General features: G+C 42.5%; 1 protein-coding gene across 1 annotated transcript in view; it reads right to left on the bottom strand.

Annotated features, from left to right (window-relative positions):
- The window catches only part of TOP2A (DNA topoisomerase II alpha), a 30,702-nt gene extending 12,371 nt beyond the window's left edge, over nt 1-18,331 (bottom strand). Inside the window, exons 1-21 of the mRNA XM_079797147.1 lie at nt 18,175-18,331; nt 14,512-14,667; nt 14,195-14,285; nt 13,603-13,666; nt 11,878-12,023; nt 11,606-11,703; nt 11,291-11,503; nt 10,962-11,135; nt 10,678-10,779; nt 10,434-10,571; nt 8,341-8,479; nt 7,027-7,184; nt 5,969-6,094; nt 5,519-5,629; nt 5,269-5,374; nt 5,067-5,176; nt 4,750-4,842; nt 3,850-3,964; nt 3,625-3,746; nt 2,180-2,328; nt 45-276 (exon numbers count right to left, since the gene is read on the bottom strand). Of these exons, the coding sequence (XP_079653273.1) occupies nt 45-276; nt 2,180-2,328; nt 3,625-3,746; nt 3,850-3,964; nt 4,750-4,842; nt 5,067-5,176; nt 5,269-5,374; nt 5,519-5,629; nt 5,969-6,094; nt 7,027-7,184; nt 8,341-8,479; nt 10,434-10,571; nt 10,678-10,779; nt 10,962-11,135; nt 11,291-11,503; nt 11,606-11,703; nt 11,878-12,023; nt 13,603-13,666; nt 14,195-14,285; nt 14,512-14,667; nt 18,175-18,195 (2,664 nt within the window). The 5' untranslated portion in view covers nt 18,196-18,331. The remainder of the gene's footprint in view (nt 1-44; nt 277-2,179; nt 2,329-3,624; nt 3,747-3,849; nt 3,965-4,749; nt 4,843-5,066; nt 5,177-5,268; nt 5,375-5,518; nt 5,630-5,968; nt 6,095-7,026; nt 7,185-8,340; nt 8,480-10,433; nt 10,572-10,677; nt 10,780-10,961; nt 11,136-11,290; nt 11,504-11,605; nt 11,704-11,877; nt 12,024-13,602; nt 13,667-14,194; nt 14,286-14,511; nt 14,668-18,174) is intronic.
- Between the last annotated feature and the right edge of the window lie 5,706 nt (nt 18,332-24,037).

Raw genomic sequence — 24,037 nt, 5'->3', positions numbered from 1 at the left:
AACCAGAGGAAAATGAACATTCCTAATAAACACAAAATAGTTACCATTGGCAAAAGTTCTTCTCCATCCATCAAACGCCTGATATTATTCACAACTTCACGAATATCAAAGTTGGGGATTTTGCAGGACCATCCAGTACCAATTCCTTCAGCACCATTTATCAGCACCATGGGTATAATAGGAATATACCATTCAGGCTCCACACGCTGGTTGTCATCATATAAGAACTTTAATGTGTTATCATCTTTTGGTGGAAATAACAACCGAGCCAAAGGACTAAAGGAAACAATCAAAGAATGTTATTTTACAAAAATACTGGCTTTGATATTTAACTTTAATGAAAAGGACATATGTTACCTCATATCAATACATGGATTTACCTCAGCTTTACTTGCTAATGTTCGCTTAACAATGTTTATTGAGCACTTTCATTGTGCCAGGCACTATAGACTTAAGTCTCAGTTTCCAAGGAGCTCACATCCTAATATAGGAGCTAGACAATGAACTTAGATTTTGTCAGGGGGTGCAATAAATGCTAAGAAGAAAAATAAAGTAGGTAAGAGTGATTGAAGGGGTGCTAAGAAATGGTAGGTACTTTCTGATAGGATAATGTTTGAGAAGAAAAGAAATCGAGAGAATCAGCCTGGAGGTTATCTGCAAAAAGAGTACTGCCAGCAAGATGGACCAGTAAAGTAAAAGGCCCTGAAGAGGGAGTATGCCTGGCATGTATAGACAAAGAGGCCAGGTGTATTCTAAGCAGAGATAATATGAAATGGAATAAAAAGACATGGGGAATGGGTGCATAGATCATGTGAGGACTGGTTAGTTAACCTAGGGCTTTTTTTTAAATATATATTTTATTAATTTTTTACAGGGAGGGAGAAGGATAGAGAGTTAGAAACATCGATGAGAGAGAAACATTGATCAGCTGCCTCCTGCACACTCCCCACTCGGTATGTGCCCGCAACCAAGGTACATGCCCTTGACCAGAATCGAACCAGGGACCCTTGAGTCCGCAGGCTGATGCTCTATCCACTGAGCCAAACCGGTTAGGGCTAGGGCTTTGGATTTTACTCTAAATGAAGCAGTTGGAAGGTTCTGCACCAGTGACCTATTTTTTAAAAATTGGCTGCCCTAAGCGACTTTAAGGTTTTTAGCCTGAAAATTAGAAGGATGGTATTCTATTTATTGAGACAGGATTTTGTTTTGAACTTGTGTTTGAGATACTTGCTAGATATCCAAGTGGTAAATGATAAGTGGATAATTGGACATATAAAAGTTTAGATTCGGGACTGGAGTTATGAGACTGTATGGATGAGGTATCATTATGGATGGGAACTGAGAATAGCTAGTGGAAAAAGATCTGATGGAGCTTTGAGGCAGACCAGCATTTAGAGGTTGGGACGATGAGTAGAATATACAGCAAAAAAAAAGACTAATAAGGAGGAGAACCAAGTCTGGTGTTTTGGAGGTCAAAATAAAGAGTTTTAAGGAGGATAAAGTGATTAACTCTATTCAGTGCTGCTGAAAGGTTAAATACAATGATAGCTGAAAACTGACCGTTCATAGTGTACTTTCCATAGAATTGTAAAGGAAGTACGATTTCAACTGTGGTATTTAGGAAGAATCAAGCTCTTTACTCTGATGTAAATTCTGCAGCAGGGTCTCTCAAACTTGGCACTACTGACATTTTGGGTCAGATAATTCTTTGTTGTGGGGGGCTGTCCTATGCATTGGAGGGTGTTTAATAGTATTCCTAGCCGCTGCCCACTAGATGCCAGTAGCATGGCTCTCCTAGTTAGGACAATCAAAAATGTATCCAGACACTGCTACATGTCACCTGGGCGGCAAAATATCTCCTGGTTAAGAAACACTCTCTATATAAAGAAAAGAAAATATAAGAAATGTATGTAAAAACATTTATAGTTTCACAAGGAAATAATACTTCTAACGGATACAAAGGCTATGGCTATCAAACTGAAATACAATTTGTCTTTCTGCTCATTGCAAAAGTAGCATAATTAAGCTTTAATGAGTAGTTTTTAAAAAATTAATATTCTAAGCATCTGCATCAAAAGTACATTTTCTGATTGAATTTTTATATTATTTTGTCTACTAAATCTCATATTACTTCAAAATTGGAAATGGCAGTTCACTAGAAATTGAAAGCATTACCCACCTGAGCATTGTGAAGATGTATCGAGGACTAGCAGAATCCTTGCCACCATGCAGCCTGGTACCAAACTGACCAATGGGCTGCAAGAGGTTCAGATTATTGCTACCCACAAAATTCTGAGCCAAATTGATAATGGTCATCATTAGTGACATCTGGGGAAGGAAAGATTCGTTAATCTGATCTGTAGACTTTTAATAATACATACCCATTATTATGACTAAGCCTTACTATAATCCTGTAGGGTTTTATGAGATATAGATGTTTACTAATTTTTTCCAGATAAGTACATGGCAGATGTAGTGCTTTAACCCAAGACTTAGGGCTCCAAATTCAGGGCTCTTGCCTTCCAATAATTTCAATCAAGAAAGGCATAGCTCCTTTCTCCATTCAGAGTAGAATAAAAAATTACTTAAGTTACAATATTTCACTCATTTCTACTCTAGCATGTATAACTTTATTCTATAGTTGTGTGCTGTCCCTCTTGGTTAAACTGTGATTATACCTTGAAGTAAGATACATATTTGACTTATCTTTTGTACCTGGTGCATGGTAAGCATTTAACAAATCACGATCATTTACTAGGTACCCACTATATTTTAATTTTTAAAATAATAGTTTTATTGATTTTTAGGGAGAGGAAACATCGACGTGAGAGCATAACATCAATCAGCTGCCTCCTGCATGCCCCCTACTGGGGATGGAGCCCACAACCCAGGTATGTGCCCCCAGCAGACTCAAACCAGCAACCTCTCAGTGCACGAGATGACGCCCAACCAACTGAGCCATAATGGCCAGGGCTACCACTATATTTTTGAAAGCAACAAGCAAGACAATCATTACATTTAAAGTTCTAGAAACTTATAGGCAATCTAGTTCTTTAAAAAAACAATTCAATCACAAAATAAAAAAAATGAATGTATGTTTGTGTAAAGTCAAACAATTCAGATATCTATAACAAATTGGAATATCGCCCTTTTTAATTTCCAGGGCTAATAAAAGTCAATAATTTCGAACATATTGTTCTAGACATTTTGCTTTAAGTATTGTTCTGTCTCTTTTTTCCCCAGCTGACAACAGGACACAGACATTCTTCAATGTTAGTATACACAGGTTTACTTCAGTTATATCAATAATTCTATGCATAGATGTGTCACAGTTTATAACAATTTCCCAATCATTGGACATTTTTGATGTCTAAATTTAAAATCAAAGTTATAATAAACATCTTTGAACACAGATCCTTGCAGACTTATGAATATCCTTATAGGAATATTTTCAGAAATAGATTTGTTAGGCCAAAGTGTAAGCACATATCTAGTCTGGCAGATTTCACCAAATTGTTCTCTACTACAAAGGTACCAGGCTTATATTTTCACTAAGTGTTTGGAGAATAATTTTGCAGGTATTTCTACTATAATGCTTTCCGGAAACATAGATTGTGTGTTTACCTCACCATGATGATAAGAGGACATCTCAGCCACTGACCCAGCTAACTGGGCAACCTTCACCTCTCGCTTGTCATTCCGTTTGAAACACGTAAACAAAACCTTTCTCTGACCTGGTTTCAAACCTTCAAAATGAAAGAAGTGCAAATATTAGTATCTTCAATTTAACCATTTCTGGGCATTGATTTCTATGTCATGACAAAAACAGACTAAATAATTGGAACTCACCATCCACCATAGATGGGATAGATCTCTCGTTATCAGAATTTGAGAATAGGATAAGTTCCTTATTTATGAAGTCATTGTACGTCAGATATGTGGTAGCTTGCCCATACAAGTAATCCTGAGGGACCAAAGAGAGTATTACATGATCTAGTTTAAAATAATGAAACAAAGAAACCTCTCAGTATTTTTAGGATAGTTATTAAGCCCCTTAAAAATTCAGAAGTATTGCCCTCACTGGTTTGGTTCAGTGGATAGAGCATCGGCCTGTGGACTGAAGGGTCCCTGGTTTGATTCTAGTAAAGGGCACATGCTGGGTTGCAGGCTCTATCCTCAGTAGGGGGCGTGCAGGAGGCAGCCAATCAATGATTCTCTTTCATCATTGATATTTCTATCTCTCCCTTCCTCTCTGAAATCAATAAAAATATATTTAAAAAAATTCAGAAGTATTTTAAAAAATTTTCAGAAGTATTTTGTTTTTTAAATAGATTTTTATTGATTTTTGAGAGAGAGAGGGAGAAACATTGATTGGTTGCCTCCCATACGCACCGACAAGGGATCAAACCCACAACCTGAGTATGTGCCCTGACTGGGCATAGAACCAGTGACCTTTTGGTGCACAGGATGACACACCCAACCAACTGAGCCACACCAGACAGGGCAGAAATAATTTTGTTTTAAAGATAAAGCAAATTTAATTGTTGCACAATTAGAAAAAAAGTGCACTGTCTTTGTAATTTCTTTTATGCCCAATACATTTATGCAGCATTCTAAATAAGAATACTTATATAACTATTGATTACTACACTTTTTACTAAAATAGCTACTCAGTAACTTAAATTTGTTATATCAATCCTAAAAGTTCAGTAAATAGTACATTCTGTGGGATATATTTAAAATTTTTACCTCAGGAAGGCCAAGTAACTTCCGTTGTCTTCTGTCCTCCATGAAATGAGTTAACCATTCCTTTCGATCATCTGTCTGTTTTTTGCTAAAGGCCTACAAATTAGCAGATGAAAAAGATGTCACTGTACTAATAGGTTCCGAAATATTTCTTGTATGAAAACGAAAACAACAAAAACTCAGTTTTCTAAAATATCTGGTTCCTTTCTCTGGGATATGCTTTCTGAAAACATTCTATTATACAAAAATATTTCAACTGACTAGCTAAAGCAGTGATTTATAAAACTAGAGTGTATGTATGAAATACAATTCAAACTCACCAGGCTGATTGCAGCATCATCTTCAGGACCAGAATATTTGAATTGGATACGATGTCTTTTCATATCTGCAAAGTATTCTTTAGCTTCTTTTGATGTGCTGGTGCCCAAACCTACATAACCAAGAATACCAAGTTACTCCATATAATCTTTTATAGAATGGTATATTACAAAATGAGAATTCTATATGAGTTTCATTACAAACCTTTGTAATACTTGACTTTCCATTTTTTATGATTTGGTGTAGAATTCTTCCATTCTTCAAATTCAGGAAGACTATAGAAAGACATTTCTTGCTTGTTTTTAGACACCTGTGGTAAAGTACACATTGCTGTGGCTTTGCACGGTGATGGTACTCCTACATACCACCGTACTTCACTGGGGTTATGTGTGTATCTAGGCTTGAGAAGCAGGGCCTTAAAATATCCTTTATGGTATCTTAGAAGTTAATATACCTTTACAATGGGAGTGATAAATTCCTCCAGAAAACGATGTCGCAGAAGAGAGGGCCAGTTGTGATGGATAAAATTAATCAGCAAGCCTTTGATATGGGAACCATCTTGGTCCTAGAAATATTTGGAACGCCAAACATAGAACTGTTTAGGAACTCAAAAAATTATGATTGACATATTGGGTAATTTCTCAATATTTTTCTTCTATGGGGATTAATTAAAAAAAAAAAAAAGGCTATTAAAATATTCAAAGACTATTCGAATCCAGACTATTAACCTGTATAGGTAGTGTACATGATATAAACATAATACTATATCTGCTTAGATATTGATTAGAGATAATGACCAGAGCTCCAAGTTAAGTAATTTCCTTTCACTGCAGGAAAGCAATGCAACAATAAGGTATGTTTAATTTACTGTAACAATCTAAAGTATCTGAAAAGCAAATCTGACCTGATCTGTCATAATCATTATCTTCCCATAACGAAGAGTCTTCAGTGAATCTTCATCTTCATAGTTTTTCTTGTACTGAAGACCCACAATCTTTATGATATTGTTAATTTCGGCATTTTCCATTATCTGAAATGGACATATATTGTTTATAAATGTGAAAAGAACTAATAAATACAACAGTGTATGTTGCCTGGATTTTCTTGAGCTCCGGTATTTTAAGTTATTATTTAAGTTATTATTAGCCTACTAGAGGCCCGGTGCACGAAATTCATGCAGAGCCCAGCCTGTGCCCTCTCACAATCCGGGAGCCCTTGGGGGATGGCCTACCGATGGCTTAGACCTGCTCCTATCGTGGAGGCAGGAGAGGCTCCTGCCACTACTGCTGCGCTCACCAGCCATGAACTCGGCTTCTGGCTGAGTGGCATTCCCCCTGTGGGAGCACACTGACCACCAGGGGGAAGCTCCTGCACTGAGCATACCACCCGCCCCCCCCCCCCCCCCCCCGCTGTGGTCAGTGAGCATTATAGCAACCTGTTGTTCCGCCGTTTGATTTGCATATTAGTCTTTTATTATATAGGATACTTTAGTAATCAGAAAGATCCGTTAAGACATGGCAGTGATGGCGAACCTATGACACGCGTGTCAGCACTGACACGCGTAGCCATTTCTGATGACACGTGGCTGCTGAGGCGGCCGCATGCCGAGGATGAAACATTTGCGAAATAATGTTTTTTCCTCAAAGTGACACACTACCCGAGTTAAGCTCAGTTTTTTGGCGAAGTTTGACACACCAAGCTCAAAAGGTTGCCCATCACTGAGACATGGTATAGCCCTGGCCAGGTGGCTCAGTTGTTTGGAGCATTGAACCCAAAAGGTTATGGGTTCAATTCCTGGTCAGGGAACACACATAGGTTGTAGGTTCTGTGTATCCAATTTCTTAAAATAACAAAAACTGTTTAAAACACATTTTAAAATGCCTGATGAGAGAATGAAACATAAGCACCAAGTCCTGCATTATAAAACTAGATAGCGATTCTGAAGATAATTTTATATTCTACCTGTTTATGAGAAGCTTCTCGAACATTGAGTATTTTTCCCCTAAGAGGGAAAACCCCGTACTTGTCTCTCCCAACCACACCTAGGCCTGAAACAGCCAAGGTTTTAGCTGAGTCTCCCTCAGTCAGAATAAGTGTGCAGTCAGTAGAGTTTCGGCTCCCTAAAATAAAAATACACAAATTATTGGCACATTTAGTTCAACCTCAAATATTAACTCAGACATGCTGTTAATAGCTTTGTGATAAAACTCAAGTAATTTATAGTTTATAACAAGCAGCTTAGGAGTAAAATGGAGCTAATAATCTATAATAATAAAAGCATAGTATGTTAATTAGACCGGATGTCCTTCTGGACAACCTTCCAGATGAAGCCGGGGCTGCAAAGGAAGCCCGGGTCCCGGGTGCCAGAGGGAAGCCAGTGCTGGCAGCCAGGGGAAGGAAGGCCTACTCTTGCACGAATTTCATGCATCAGACCTCTAGCTAGATATGTATTTTAGCTAAAGTTCATAGTAAATAGAAGTCTTAGTTTCTTAGGCTAATTTTTCATTTTATACTACTGTTAAACATTCATTTGATCATATTATATGAAAAATATTTCTTAACGATGGGGTTTATTACATGCTTCTCCAAAATATGGTATCTTGGCATATATTTTAAGCTGAAGGAATTTTAGAAAATGGTAGAAGAAGGAAGATTTCTCTGACCTCATCCCTCTTGAAGCAGGCCATAAGACTCTCATTGTGAGAGGGACCTTCATATATCCAGAGGAAAGGAGGATTCTTAACTTTAAGACTGAGGGACACTGAGAAGAATCTGAATAAACGTGCCTCATTGAGCTTCCCCAAATTTACTGCACTTAGCTCATATCCTTTACTTATAATATCTTTCCATGACTTTCCACTCTTCATCAAACCTGGCATAAAAATACCCAGGTTTAATTATTTCTTTGGGGCTTGATTTCCTCCTGTGTCATGTAAAGTTTACATTAAATTAATCTGTACACTTTCCTCCGGTTAATCTATCTTCATTAGTTTAATTTTCAGACCAAGCCAGGGACCTAAGAGAGTCAAAGTAAACTTTTCCCTTTCTTATAGATCAATATGAAACTTCCTTGTTCCATATCCCAAAACAATCATCTTGACATTATTTTAACTGGAAATGACCTAAATTTTTAATAAAAGGGAATCCACTGATTTTTAAGAGTAAAAATATTCTCTTTATATTAACTGCCAAGGAAAAAATACTCATGGTATGCTGTTAATGAATAAAACAAATAACAACTATAAGATTTGAAATTTGGAAACATGAAATGTGTACCTGCATCATTGGCATCATCAAGTTTGGGAATTCCCTTGATTCTGTTATGTTTTACAGCTGAACACTTCTTGTTTAACTGGACTTGAGCCTTAAACTTCACCCAGTTTAGTATGCTTTCTACAATACCACAGCCAATTGCCTGAAAACAAGAAGATTCATGTTAAGGAAGATTTTAGTCAGAAATGTAGAATATAAATAAATGAACTCCCATAAAAATAATTTAAAGATTGAAAAGAGCCCTCACTGGTTTTTCTCAGTGGATAGAGCGTCAGCCTGTGGACTGAAGGGTCTTGGGTTTGATTCCCGTCAAGGGCACATGCCCCTATTGTGGGCTCCATCCCCAGTAGGGGGCGAGCAGGAGGCAGCTGATCAATGATTCATCATTGATGTTTCTATCTCTCTCCCTTCTTCTCTGAAATCAATAAAAAAAAAAAAAGTATATTTAAAAATATATATACTGAAGAGATAGAAATACGATTTCTGGATAGAGGGTGGCACGTCTTCCTGTCTCAGTTTATCACTACTGAGGAAGCTGGTTCCATTGGGTTCATTCATTCAATACTTATTGACTACACACTTATAATTGTGCCAGACACTGAGCTACATGTTAAAAATCTAGCAGTTAAAAAAATTAGAGATGGTCCCTGTCTTCATGGAGTTTAATATACAACAAAGACAAGACAGAAATAAAATGAGAAATCACAAGTGTAATGAATGTTATGGATAAATGAAAAAAATGTACTACATATAATAGTGTATGTCAGTGTTACACTGGAACAAACTTAGTAGGGGAGAAGTGTAGCAAGTAAAGGCTTTCCTGCGGAAATGACATTGAAGACCTAAAGTGATTAATCAGATTTAAAGCATTTCAAGGAGAGAGATAAGCATGTGAAAAAGTTATGAGGAGGAGAAGAGTACTATGCTTTTCAGTAATTTAAAGCCGTAGGGAAAAGTGCCCTGAGATGAGGCTGGAGATGGCAGGGTCTTGTAGACCAAATTAAGCAATCCGGACTTTTTCTAAGAGTGAAAATCACTCAAAGACTTCCAAAAGAGAGTGAAGACAAAATGTGTGCTTTAACATAAGAAGATTACTCAAGAGCATTACAAAGAAATGACTGAAATTGTATGAATGTTAAGAACCTATTAAGAAAAGAGATGATTGCCCTGACTGGTTTGGCTCAGTGGATAGAGCGCCGGCCTGCGGACTGAAGGGTCCCAGGTTTGATTCCGGTCAAGGGCATGTACATTGGTTGCGGGCACATCCCCTGTAGGGGGTGTGCAGGAGGCAGCTGATTGATGTTTCTCTCTCATCGATGTTTCTAACTATCCCTCTCCCTTCCTCTCTCTGTAAAAAATCAATAAAATATATTAAAAAAAAAGAAAAGAGATGATAATAGAAGGCTACTGAGATATCTAAGAGATGATCCTTTCTTTTTATTACTCCTCACCTGAGGATATTTTTTTCCACTGCTTTTTCAGAGAGAGAGAAGGGAAGGGAGAGGGAGAGGGGGAGGGGGAGGGGGAGAGGGAGAGATATAGAGAGAGAGAGAGAGAGAGAGAAATATTGACTGGTTGCCCTGCACACAAGCTCCAACCAGGGACGAGGAGTAAACCCGTAAGTGAGGTATGTGCCCTTGACTGGGAATTGAACCCACAACCCTTCATTGCATAGGCCAATGCTCCAACCACCGAGCAACACTGGCCAGGGCCAAGATAATTCTTATGGATTAGAGAGGGGGGATAAAGAGAAGGCTCCCAGCTTTCTTGTTTATGCAACCTAGTGGTTGGTTGGGGCCTTTTTACTAAGATAGGAAATATGTTTTTTGGGGGTTGGGGGACTTCCTTATATGGAGATCAATTGAATATAGAGAGAAGGAATTGAGTTTTGAATGTGTGCTTGAGAGCAACTTTAGGCATTCAATGTTTGGAAAGCAGATGGGCTGAATTCAGAAGTGATCTAAACTGAATGTGATATGAAATGCTATCTATCTATCTACCTACCTACCTACCTACCTATCATCTGCAGAGCTGAAAAGAATAATGGAAAATAAAGCAAGGTATTTCTATTATTTTATTTCCCTCTATGTACTCACAGCTTTGATGAATTTTTCACTTAATTGGCATGTTGATCCAAAACTCTTGGCTTGTAAAGTCATGTTTTCTTTTGTCTGAGAGTCAAAGGTTGGGTTTTCAATTAAGGCATTCACAAAAATCCACATGTGATTTTTCACCTGCAGTAAAAGTTGACATTAAATCACTAAAAATGTAATCATATTTTATTTAGTCTTGTCTTTTCTTCCTTGCATTTGGAAAAAGAAAACTGCTAAAATACAATACCTGATGTGCTTTTACTGCAACACCGCCCTTGTTCTTCTTCTTCACAACATCAACAAGTTTAGTCACAATCTGATCAGTTACATAATCAACATGTCTGCCACCCTAATGAGGAAAAATAATCGACTGTAAAGCTCAGTATCCTCAAAATTATAATAAACACAAAAGTCTAATTTAGCTTACTTTATACCAAGGCAGCCAAATATCCAAGTTCATTTTATATATATTAAAAATAAGAACATGTATGAAAATATAAATCATAATTAACAATTCAAGAATAAAATTACCTTGGAAGTAGCAATGCTGTTGACAAAGCTAATTTGTTGAAAGCCTTTTTCACTCATTGTTAAACATACTTCCCACCTGTGGTTTACTTGTTCATGGATAACTTTCAATGCATTGCCAGTTTCATCTACCTTATCCTTCAAATACATATCCACATAGCTACGGAATCCTTTTACCTGTATAGGAATTAAAATGGTACAAAAAATAAAATAAAAAATTATAGACTGAAGAATAAGATTTTTTTCAAAACTAATGAAATGGTTATTGAATGAAAACCAATTTTGCCTTTGACAATGATCACACATTTTCTCATGACCAGAAAAACACTTACTGGCAGCTTATTTCCATTGAGAAAGACTTTGACATCTTTAGTGGATCCAGCAATATCATATGCTCTTCTAACCATTAGTGCAACAATGTCTTTGTCTAGGCTTTGCATTTTAAATTTAGACAAATCAGGCTGGAAGGTAATACATGTATAATCTTCTCCATTAAAGGGCTTGAGTTCCATCTCACCGGCTCTCCCCATGTTATCCATCCATGTCTATGGAAGAATAGGAAAGATGAAAAATTCGAGTCACCTTACAAATAAACTAGAACTAAATAACACAAATTGCTATAGTACAATATACAACTATTTACTTGCCTGTTTGAACATTTTCTTGTATTCTCTACTGGCTGTTTCCACAGTAAATTTGGTACTGAATATGTTACACAATTTGGCTCCATAGCCATTTCGACCACCTAGGCAAATAAATAAATACTATTTGTTATCTGATGAACAGCTTCATTTCTTAATCACTGGTAAAGTGATGCAATTATAAAGATTTTAAAACTTTATGCCACAGATAGTCATTTAAGATATTTTTGTTTTGCTTTTTAGCAACAATATGTTTGTTTTTCCCCTCAGTATCCTACCTGTTACTTTCTTTTCATCATCATCATAGTTACTAGAAGTTAAGAGTTGTCCAAAGATGAGAGCTGGGACATACATCTTCTCTACTTTGTGTTCAACAACAGGAATACCTTTTCCATTATTCCATATACTAATTAAATTGTTTTCCCTAAGAAAAGAAGATTGGAATTTGATTGTTAAGCTAGTGCTTAAATATGTTTATTTCTAAAATTCAGTCTTAATTTCTTTATGGCTCTTGTACATATTTTTCTTCTGAAATTTAGCATGAACTCTCTTTCCCACTGTGCTTAATTCCTGATACTCCTGAAATAGGAGCCAAGAGGAAAATAAAAATTTAAACCTGTTCCAACACCTGGGCTAACACTGATAATATTGAAAAAATAAGAAATTTTAAAATGTTGGGATAGACAAAGGGAAATGACTTATGCTCAATGGAAAGATAAGAACAAAATTTGGAAACTTATTATATTGCCTTTTTCTTTTAAAAAAAATTAAATTTATTGGGTGACAATGATTAACATGATCATATAGGTTTCAGGTGTGGGTTTCTATGTTATAAGTTCTGTCTATTGCACTGTGTGCCCACCACCCAAAGTCAAATCTTTGTGTTTTTGTTTTGTTTTTTTTTATACTGCTTTTAAGAGGATCATCTGTACTATCCTAGCTCTCTTAGCTTTCCCACACAACAAATCTCATTGTAAAACAAATATGAAAGAGAAAAACATCAATTGTAAATTTCCCTGCTTGCCAATAAAATGCTAAGAATTTATGTGGACTTTGAATAGGCTAATAAAAAGGTGAAGCCCAGGCCAATGAGGCTCAGTTGGTTGGAGCATCATCCCATACAGCAGATAGAAGATTCGATTCCTGGTCAGGGCACATATCCAGGTTGCACTTCAATCCCTGGTGAAGGCAACCGATCAATGTTTCACTTTCACATCCATGTTTCTCTTTCTCCCCCTGCCTTCCTCTCTCTCTAAAATCAATAAAAATGTGTCCTTGGGTGAGGATAAAAATAAAAAAATGAAAGAAGCATTCTGACCACCCATAAATGGACACCCAGCATTTATAATCAGAAATGTTAGCTCTCTAGCACCACCCTCTGGTTTATTATTTGAATAGCATTATGTGGAGGAAAAAATTCAAAAGCTCTAAACTTCAAAAAATTCAAAAGCTCTAGACTTCAGGCAATTATTGAAGATGTTATGGAAGTATTTAGGGATGAAGCATCATAGTGTCTGTAATTGATACTTAAATTCAGAAAAAATATAGATGAAGCAAATATGGCAAAGTGTTGATAACTGTTGGATCTGGATAGTAGGTATCAGAGATTGTTCATTTTAGCATTCTGTCCTGTTGTTTTTTTTTCCTTCAAACTTTTATTTTAAAAAGTTAACTTTATGCCCCAGCTGGGTGGCTCAGTTGGCTGGGTATCATCCTGTACATCAAAAAGGTTGTAGAATACAGGCTCTCAGCCCGCCATGGCAGGACCTCCCGTTCAGGGCATATGCCCTGGTTGCAGGTCCCATCCCGGTCAGGGCATGTGTGGGAGGCAGTGGATCCATCTCTCTCTTTCTCTCCACCCCCCCCCTCTCTAAAATCAGTAAAAACATTCTAGGTGATGATTAATAAATAATAAACAAGTCAACTTTACTAAATTCCAAGAAAATGCAACTAACAGTAACATGAACTATAAGAAATAAAAGACTAATAAGCAAGAGACTTACGGGTCAATTGTGACTCTAATACAAGACATTTTTGGGTCCCTTTGTTTATTGTCTGCAGCGTTGACTGAAAGAAAATACACATTTGTAAAAAATTAAAGCATTAAAAAAAATTTCTTAACTATAAGATATAGAAAGACAACATAAACTGATTAACAAAAACAGATCCAGAGACAGAGAAGTATCGATCAGACTGTCAAACCTCAGAGGAAAAGTAGGGGGGGGGGGGGGGGTAAGGGGGAGAGATCAATCAAAGGACTTCTATGCATAAGCCTAACCAATGGACACAGACAACAGGGGGGTGAGGGCATGAGTGGCGGGGGGATGGGGGGATAAGGACACATATGTAATACCTTAATCAATAAAGAAATAAAAAAGATATAGAAAGAAAAATCTCAAGCAAAAGAGTAGCACCAACAAGGTGTTAGTTCAGCAATTTTTACTCATAGTACTGTTTCTAGGAAAGAATTCAATGTCACTGCATCACTTTTCCCAACAATTGAAATGACAGCTCTGGCTACAGAGGGTTTGCTAGGAATGAAACTTCTTATAACGAATTTGACCAGCAGATCTTTACATACATGAATTTACTCACCTAGAATTTCATCAAAGATTTTGTACAAACCAGGAACAAAAGTGACTTCTCTATAGTTAATGCCAACATCTTCATCGTAAACCCACATTTGCTAGAAATAAGGCAAAGGGACATCGTTATTTTTACCCTATATTTATTCTGTCTCATCATCATGATTACTGTAAGGTCTTCTGGATTAAAAAATACACACACTCACACACATAATAGTTCAGGCTAATTCCAGTGGACACTCCAAGCACATGCATGTATAGAAAATTAACCAGGAAAAGCACACATTTTAACTACGTAGTCACTGCGTTTCAGGGGCTTGGTTGTACCTGGGTCACTAATTCCACGGAGCCAATGTAGGTGTCTGGACGGAGCAAAATATGTTCCAATTGCGTTTTCTTTTGGTAGATTCTTTCAATAGACAGTCTTTTCTTAGCATCTTCATTTTTCTTTGTCTTGCTGATTTGCATATTCTCATTTACAGGCTAGCAATTTTAAAAAATGGTGAAGAAAAGGGAAGTTTAATTGTAGGTTTATCAGAAACTATAAACAAAACACGTCGTCTACCGTCACGTGCTTAAGCACACTGTAACAAATCACAGTCTCCCCGTGGGCCTGGGTGGAGCTTACATCTTTTTTGCGCAGATTTAAGGTCACTGCTGCCGGGTTCCTAGGTGTCTGTCCGTTTTCACGGATGTGTTACCTCACTCCTAGGTGTCTGTCCATTTTCACAGATGTTACCTCATTCCTAGGTGTCTGTCCATTTTCACAGATGTTACCTCATTCCTAGGTGTCTGTCCGTTTTCACAGATGAATTACCTCATTCCTAGGTGTCTGTCCGTTTTCACAGGTGAATTACCTCATTCCTAGGTGTCTGTCCATTTTCACAGGTGAATTACCTCATTCCTAGGTGTCTGTCCGTTTTCACAGATGTGTTACCTCACTACGTGTATCTGACACGGAACTATGTCCCATGTTTTAAATACCATCAATGAAATACACCCACTTCTTGCATCTACACTGATGTACAGGATGATACCCAATCAACTGAGTGCCTACTGTGTCCCCAACCAACTGAGTGCCTACTGTGTCCCCAACCGACAGTGCCTACTGTGTCCCCAACCAACTGAGTGCCTACTGTGTCCCCAACCGAGTGCCTACTGTGTCCCCAACCAACTGAGTGCCTACTGTGTCCCCAACCAACTGAGTGCCTACTGTGTCCCCAACCAACTGAGTGCCTACTGTGTCCCCAACCAACTGAGTGCCTACTGTGTCCCCAACCAACTGAGTGCCTACTGTGTCCCCAATCAACTGAGTGCCTACTGTGTCCCCAACCGAGTGCCTACTATGTCCCCAACCAACTGAGTGCCTACTGTGTCCCCAATCAACTGAGTGCCTACTGTGTCCCCAACCGAGTGCCTACTATGTCCCCAATTAACTGAGTGCCTACTGTGTCCCCAACCAACTGAGTGCCTACTGTGTCCCCAACCAACTGAGTGCCTACTGTGTGCCCAATCAACCGAGTGCCTACTATGTCCCCAACCAACTGAGTGCCTACTGTGTCCCCAACCAACTGAGTGCCTACTGTGTCCCCAACCGAGTGCCTACTGTGTCCCCAACCAACTGAGTGCCTACTGTGTCCCCAACCGAGTGCCTACTGTGTCCCCAACCGACAGTGCCTACTATGTCCCCAACCAACTGAGTGCCTACTGTGTCCCCAACCGAGTGCCTACTGTGTCCCCAACCAACTGAGTGCCTACTGTGTCCCCAACCAACTGAGTGCCTACTGTGTGCCCAATCAACTGAGTGCCTACTGTGTCCCCAACCAACTGAGTGCCTACTGTGTCCCCAACCAACTGAGTGCCTACTGTGTGCCCAATCAACTGAGTGCCTACTGTGTCCCCAACCAACTGAGTGCCTACTGTGTCCCCAACCAACTGAGTGCCTACTGTGTCCCCAACCAACTGAGTGCCTACTGTGTCCCCAACCGACAGTGCCTACTGTGTCCCCAACCGAAAGTGCCTACTGTGTCCCCAACCGACAGTGCCTACTGTGTCCCCAACCAACTGAGTGCCTACTGTGTCCCCAATCAACTGAGTGCCTACTGTGTCCCCAACCGAGTGCCTACTGTGTCCCCAACCGACAGTGCCTACTGTGTGCCCAATCAACTGAGTGCCTACTGTGTGCCCAATCAACTGAGTGCCTACTGTGTCCCCAATCAACTGAGTGCCTACTGTGTCCCCAACCAACTGAGTGCCTACTATGTCCCCAACCGAGTGCCTACTGTGTCCCCAACCAACTGAGTGCCTACTGTGTCCCCAACCAACTGAGTGCCTACTATGTCCCCAACCAACTGAGTGCCTACTGTGTCCCCAATCAACTGAGTGCCTACTGTGTCCCCAACCAACTGAGTGCCTACTGTGTGCCCAATCAACTGAGTGCCTACTGTGTCCCCAACCAACTGAGTGCCTACTGTGTCCCCAACCAACTGAGTGCCTACTGTGTCCCCAACCGACAGTGCCTACTGTGTCCCCAACCGACAGTGCCTACTGTGTCCCCAACCGACAGTGCCTACTGTGTCCCCAACCGAGTGCCTACTGTGTGCCCAATCAACTGAGTGCCTACTATGTCCCCAACCAACTGAGTGCCTACTGTGTCCCCAATCAACCGAGTGCCTACTGTGTCCCCAACCAACCGAGTGCCTACTGTGTCCCCAACCAACTGAGTGCCTACTGTGTCCCCAACCAACTGAGTGCCTACTGTGTCCCCAATCAACCGAGTGCCTACTGTGTCCCCAATCAACCGAGTGCCTACTGTGTCCCCAATCAACCGAGTGCCTACTGTGTCCCCAATCAACCGAGTGCCTACTGTGTCCCCAACCGAGTGCCTACTGTGTCCCCAACCAACTGAGTGCTTACTGTGTCCCCAAATCAACTGAGTGCCTACTGTGTCCCCAACCAACTGAGTGCCTACTGTGTCCCCAACCAACTGAGTGCCTACTATGTCCCCAATCAACTGATTGCCTACTGTGTCCCCAACCAACTGAGTGCCTACTATGTCCCCAATCAACTGAGTGCCTACTGTGTCCCCAACAGAGTGCCTACTGTGTCCCCAACCAACTGAGTGCTTACTGTGTCCCCAAATCAACTGAGTGCCTACTGTGTCCCCAACCAACTGAGTGCCTACTGTGTCCCCAACCAACTGAGTGCCTACTATGTCCCCAATCAACTGAGTGCCTACTGTGTCCCCAACCAACTGAGTGCCTACTGTGTCCCCAACCAACTGAGTGCCTACTGTGTCCCCAACCAACTGAGTGCCTACTGTGTCCCCAACCGACAGTGCCTACTGTGTCCCCAACCAACTGAGTGCCTACTGTGTCCCCAATCAACTGAATGCCTACTGTGTCCCCAATCAACTGAGTGCCTACTGTGTCCCCAACCAACCGAGTGCCTACTGTGTCCCAGGCACACAATCGATGCTGGCTCGGCAGCATCCGTCTGGGAGGCCATCGCTGGCCGCGTTAACGCGGTGAACACAGGAAGGGCACATTTTGAACAACCGGGGCCTGCCGGCTCCCCAGTGGGGACACCGTGCCCTGCTCGGCACTTTTCAAGGTCAGGGCCGCTCAATCCCCTTTTCAACCGGAGGGCAGGAGAGAAAAACATCACTAGTTCTGTGGAAAGTCGCAAGCGGGCCATTATAGCACCGAGCGACTAGAGGGCCCGATTGCATCCTGTGCCTGGAAACCGTAAAGACAACACACAACCCCCGAGAAGCCAGTGAAGCCGGTAACACTTCAGTATCAGCACCACAAAGGGTTTCCCCCTTTTCACGATCACACGCAGCGCAGGAGACCGGGGTCCACACAGAAAACAGACTCCCAGCCCGTCGTGGCGGGAGGGACCCCAGCCCGGGAGTCTCACCCCTGACGGGCAGCCAGGGAGATAGCGGGCCGCGCTGACTCCACAACCCGTCTCCTCCGCGAGCTGTACCTGCAATGGTGACACCTCCATGGTGACGGTCGTGAAAGGGCTCGAGAACCCTGCAAGCGACTGAACCGGCGGGACCCACGAGACTAGCGCGGAGCAAGCGGCTTCTCCACAGACGCTCGTCGGTTAGGACGGAAGCTCCACTGCGATTTGAACTTTCCTCTAGCCCGCCCAAACCAGGTGAGCCAATCCCGACTCGTTCTCACAGGCTCCATCTGAGGATCCGATTGGTCTTCCATATCTACCAATGAAAGGCGGCGTTGGTCGGGGGTCTGTTTGAATGAACCAATTAGGTAAGGGGATCCGGGACTAGGGGGTTGTCCAAAGGCAGCACTTAGAGGCGTAACGGAGAGACAGACAGGGTGTCTGGCCAATGAGGAGGGCTCATTGGTCCTCTCCGTGCAGAAAACTCGGAGGAGTCTCGCGGTGGAAGCGTGAAGGGGTTTTCTGAGGGGCGGACCGGGTTGGGAAGAGAGAGGAGTCTATTCGTTCCCTAGGAGCGGCTCGTTTATTTCTGGTCTCTTAAACCTAAAATCCGTCCTCGGCCCGAGGTTTTTTTGTTTAGCGAAAGGGGAAGAATCCGAGCTCCATTTTCCTGAGGAAACTTGCCTCATTTTCTTGAGGAAGACCGAATGCCGGCTTTGGACAGGCAGCCTGGCGATTTCATTAAGCAACACAGATTCGGCGTCTGCCTCAACACCCCCTACAATACTTTATTTTTAAAGAAACAAAAGTGCCTCAGTTGTGGTTCTTGGTTTTCGTGTAACAAAAGGGTGTAGCGAGGCCACGCGAAATAGAGAGCAGCATTGGGCTGCAACTGAGCAATTGAATAATTTATAGTTACCACCTCAGGAGCTGAGGATGGTTTAGGGGTCATTCTAGGGCTGATTTAAATATATATATATATACCTTTTATTGAGTTCAGAGAGGAAGGGAGAGAAAAACATCAATAATGAGAGAATCATTGATTGGCTGCCTCCTGCACGCCCCACACTGGGGATCAAGCCGGCAACCCTACTGGGAATCGAACCGTGACCTCCTGATCCATAGGTCTGCGCTCAACCACTGAGCCACGTGGACCTGCTGATTTTTTAATTTTATTTTTTTTGCTCAGCCTGCCAGTAGGATGCTCCCTTCTGTGTCAAGTTCCCTGGATTCTGCAGTGGAAATGTCAAAGACTAGAGTTTTTTTTATTACTCTGATATAAAAGTATTTGAATGTCTTCTTTCCTGTCAATCCACAACGTGAAAAGGATGAAAAAAGAAAGAAAGATGCCGAGACCGGTTTGGCTCAGTGGATAGAGCGTCGGCCTGCAGACTCAAGGGTCCCGGGTTCGATTCCGGTCAAGGGCATGTACCTTGGTTGCGGGCACATCCCCAGTGGGGGGTGTGCAAGAGGCAGCTGATCGATGTTTCTCTCTCATTGATGTTTCTAACTCTCTATCCCTCTCTCTTCCTCTCTGTAAAAAATCAATAAAATATATTTTAAAAAAAAAAGAAAGAAAGAAAGAAAAAGCTGTTGCCCTTACAAGATGCTAGAAAAGATAACTGCACAATTTGCATGACTACTAATTCCATCTGAGCCACCCAATCAGCATTCCCTGAGTTTCAATCCGAGCTGGGTAATTGGCCAGTGATGGGATCTTGATGGAGGTGGCTTCCTGATGCTTTTGTTTCCTCTGCTAAAAAGGGGGAATAAAATAAGAGTATTTCCTCAAAGCTGTATGAGGATCACATGAAATAAATGTAAGGCATTTGGAATAGTAGGCTAACAGTGTCAGGAAGCAGGAATTTTCCTCAGGCTGGCATGACAATTTGGATTTAATGCTTTTTATTTTCTTCTTCTAAAAGAGGTAGATTTTCAATATACTGGGGGAACCTGCAGTGCTTAAGTATAGATATAGAAGTTGCCTCAGGAGGAATCTGGGTTCTTAGTTTGAGACTCCTGTTGCCACCTTTACCCCAGACCCCTGGCTCAGAGGACCCTCAACCACCCTTCTACCCAAAGAATGCTGTCCTTATGTCATCCACCCATCATTCACGCATTCATCCAGCCAACATTTAAATAGTTTTTGAAAAATATTTTTTTAATTGATTTCAGAGAGGAAGAGAGAGAGAGAACATCAATGATGAGAGAGAATCATTGATCCATCCTCCTGCATGCCCCCTACTGGGGATGGAGCCCACAACCTGGGCATGTGCCCTTGACCAGAATCAAACCTGGGACCTTTCAGTCTGCAGGCCTTACTTAGTCTTATCCACTGAGCCAAACCGGCTAGGGGCCACCCAACATTCACTTAGCATCAACCTCCCACCAACAACACACCATCCATCCCTCACCTCTGGTCTGACTGCTCCTTCCAAAGGTAAGGCTGGTGAGCTGAGAGGCCAGGGATCCCTGGGGCTCCTGGGATTCCCCACAAATTCCTTCTCACCAGGAAAGCCAGGGGCTCAGTCCTGGGGTCCTCCTCTTCCCTTGTTCTCCCTGTTGGAGCAGACAAGGTATGCAGGAGAGATACAAACCAGGACGGAAGGGCTTTCTGTCTCACTCCAACTCTTCAGTCTTCCTTTTGTTCCCCCACCCCATTTCCACTGCCACCCCAGAGGGTCGGTCCCAAAGTCCCTGAAATTTCTCACCCAGAATGACATTTATGTGACATTTAAGAGGCCTAGCAGGGCAGGCAGACCCAGAAGGTGGGCGAAGAGCAGGGTTGGATTGCCATGGAAGAGAGATAGATTAGAACTAGTTCCAGAGAGAGGTGTAACTGAAGGTGACTGCAGTGGGGCATCAAACTGGCCTAAGAGAGAGAGAAGCCAGCAATGTCCCCTAATGTGGTGTGAGGAATGGGGTTACCAGGACCTGTCACTTTCTCCCCAGCTCTCAAATGGGAAGAAATCCCAGATAAGCTCCTTGGGCGTTGTGATGTTGGGATTTATAATAAGAAACATATTTGGTATTCTTCCACATTCCTGGCACAGCGCTCCTAAAACCCTTGGAATTTCCTAAGTGGTGAATGCAATGGCCACTTAGTGGTGTCTTTTGTTATGTTAACGAGGTGAGTTTTGGAAAGCCCTTAGGTAATTAAGGATGGGGGCCGGTTGCCAAGGGAACCCATCAAGAGATTAGTCGGTTGGAATTTTGGCCTTACCCATCGATTTCCGATCTCCAGGAAGGTCTGGAGATTGAGTTTAATCACCAAGAGCCAATGATTTAATCCATCATGCCTATGTACTGAAGGCCCATAAAATTGCAAAAGGACAGGTTCGGAGAGCTACTGGGTTGGAGGTGCAGGGAGAGTGGCTCACTGGGAGAGGGCAAGGAAGTTCTGTGCCCTTTCCCCGTACCTTGTCGTATAGCACTCTTCCACCTGGCTGCTCCTGAGTTATATCCTTTTATAATAAACCAATAATCTAGCAAATAAAATGTTTCTCTGAGCCACTCTAGCAAATTAATAGGACCCAAGGAAGGGGTCATTGGAACCTCCCAATGATAGCAGGTCAGTCAGAAGCCCAGGTGACAATCTGGACTTTCGACTGGCATCTGAAGGGTGTGTGTGGGGGGGAGGGGCAGTCTTGTAGGACTGAGCCCTAAACCTGTGGAATCTGCTGGCAACTCCATCGAGTTAGTGTCAGAACGGAGTTAAATTGTAGGACACCAGCTGGTGTTGGAGAATCACATGATAGTGTTGGGAAACCCACACATCAGAATTGGCGTCGGAATTGAAGGAAGCGTTAGGGTGGGTTCCAGAAACAAAGGAATTGGCTGGAGTGGGATGCTGTGTGCCTCTAGCTGCATCCATCTGTTTCCCTGGTGATCTCATCTCCGGGCTCTAGCCCCTCCCCTTCCTCACTCTACATTTGTTACTTATTTGCTGGTGGAGAGAACCTGAGTGGAGGCTCAGGTGTCTGTGTGATCTGCCAGAGCCTGGGGAGAGCTCCCATTCCTTAATGAGAGTCCTGGTGGGAGTAGGGGAGGGGACTGGCGTTCCTGGTAGCTAGCTGCTTCCCCAGCTCTGACCTTGGCCTGTGAACCCAGGGGTCTGATCTGGGGAAGAGGATATCTGGAGCTGCAGAGACCCATCCTCCAGTCCACTGCCTTCAGAGGGCCCTTGGATGCTGCTGGGAGCAGGCCTGGTGGGTAGATGCAGGCTCCGGGACCTGGTCCAGCTGGGCAGTGACTGCCTCATTTCTTCCTCTAAAGGGGGAGACTGGACGGGAGCTTTGGTTTCATGTTCCGTCTGTAAATCTCCCCTATCTTTCCAAGTTCTTTATTTCATATCTATCCATCTTCTCTTCCTCTCCATCTCTCTGCGTGTTCCATGTTTCGTCTCTTCCTCTCTTGACCTTCGCTTTGCTAGTACCCTCTCCTCTTCTTTCTTTCCTTCCACCTCAAATTATTATAGAATTTTAGAGTCAGGAAAGGTTACAATTTGTAACCTGCTTTCTGGGCTATATGTCCTTCCACTTATATGGCTCATTTGATCCTCCTTAACAGAGTGAAGTAGATACTGGCATCCCCAATTTAGAGATGAAGAAACTGAGGTCCATCATGGTGAATATACAAGCCCACGGTGCACCATTAATCAGGGCAAAGCTTGGATTTGAATCCTTGGCTCTGAATGTAAGAGCCCCAGCCTGAGGGCAAAGCTCTTCCCAATTGTGGCTGCTGGCTCTCCCCTGGCTTGGGGCCAGCTTCTGCTGCTCTTTAGATGATCACGCCGGGGCCGGGGTGAGGAACAGACTGCACACAGATCTTGAGCATTCCTGGCTCCAAGCATCAAGCCTCTGGAAACCAAAAGGGCTGAGGGGGTGAGGATGGGAAGAATCCAGGCTTCAGGAGAGAAGAGGATGGGGGCTCCCGGGATGGGCCTTGTTCCTGGGCTCACTCAGCCCTATCCCTTTGCCTTCAAATTCCCCCAGCCCTCACCAGCTATCGTTAGGACGGCCCCTACTCCTTTAGGAGAGCAGCACAAGAGGCCCCTGGCATGGAAAGCTGGGGGCACTGTGGCTTCTCTCTTTGACCTTCTCTTCCCACAACTAGAGCTGGGCAGGCAGGGAGGGTACAATAGCCTTTGGGTGCACAGAATCCCGACAAGGGCAGCTGGCGGGAGGAAGAGGCACTGTTTGTTTGGGCAAACCTCCCAGGATGAGACCCTTCTGGGTTGGTAGGTGTGCCAGTGGGGGCCCGGGCACAGGCTCTGTGTCTTCCCACAAATGGGTTTAAATCACAGTTGCTTGTGACCTGAAGCCAGTCTTTTTACTACCTGGAGTCCCACCTAAAAGTGTGTTTATAGAGAGTTACCATGGTGATCAGTAATCATAATGACTAATGTGTCTTGAGCCTTACTCTGCGCCAGGCCCTGTGCTGAGTGCTTTACACACATTGTCTCTGTAGTTTCTCAAACAGCCCTATCAGACTGAGCTGGCATTATCCCTCTCTTATTTATTATTTATTTATTTTAAACCCTCACCAGAGGATATTTTTTCCATTGATTCTTTTTTTCTTTTTTAGAGAGTGTGGAGAGGAGTGGGGGGGGGGGAGCGGGGGGGGCGGGGGGAGGAGAGACACACACATTTATGTGAGAGAGACACATCAATTGGTTGCCTCCTGCACATGCCCCCGACGGGGCCAGGGATCAAGCCTGCAACCAAGGTAGATGCCCTTGACTGGGAATTGAGCCCGAGACCCTTCGGTCTGTGGGCCGACACTCTAACCACAGAGTAAACTGGCCAGGGCGGCATTATCCCTCTTTTACAACCGAGGGCATGTAAGGATAAGAGGGAGGATGTCACTTGGCTAAAGTCACAGAGCTAGTAAATGGCAAATCCAGAATTCAGTACAGGCACTTTGGCTCCAGGCTCTTAAT

The sequence above is a fragment of the Cnephaeus nilssonii genome, assembly GCF_951640355.1.
Source record: "Cnephaeus nilssonii genome assembly, chromosome: 19".
NCBI classification, from domain to species: Eukaryota; Metazoa; Chordata; class Mammalia; order Chiroptera; family Vespertilionidae; genus Cnephaeus; species Cnephaeus nilssonii.
The sequence above is the reverse complement of the archived record's forward strand: the minus strand, read 5'-3'. Positions and strand labels throughout refer to the sequence as shown.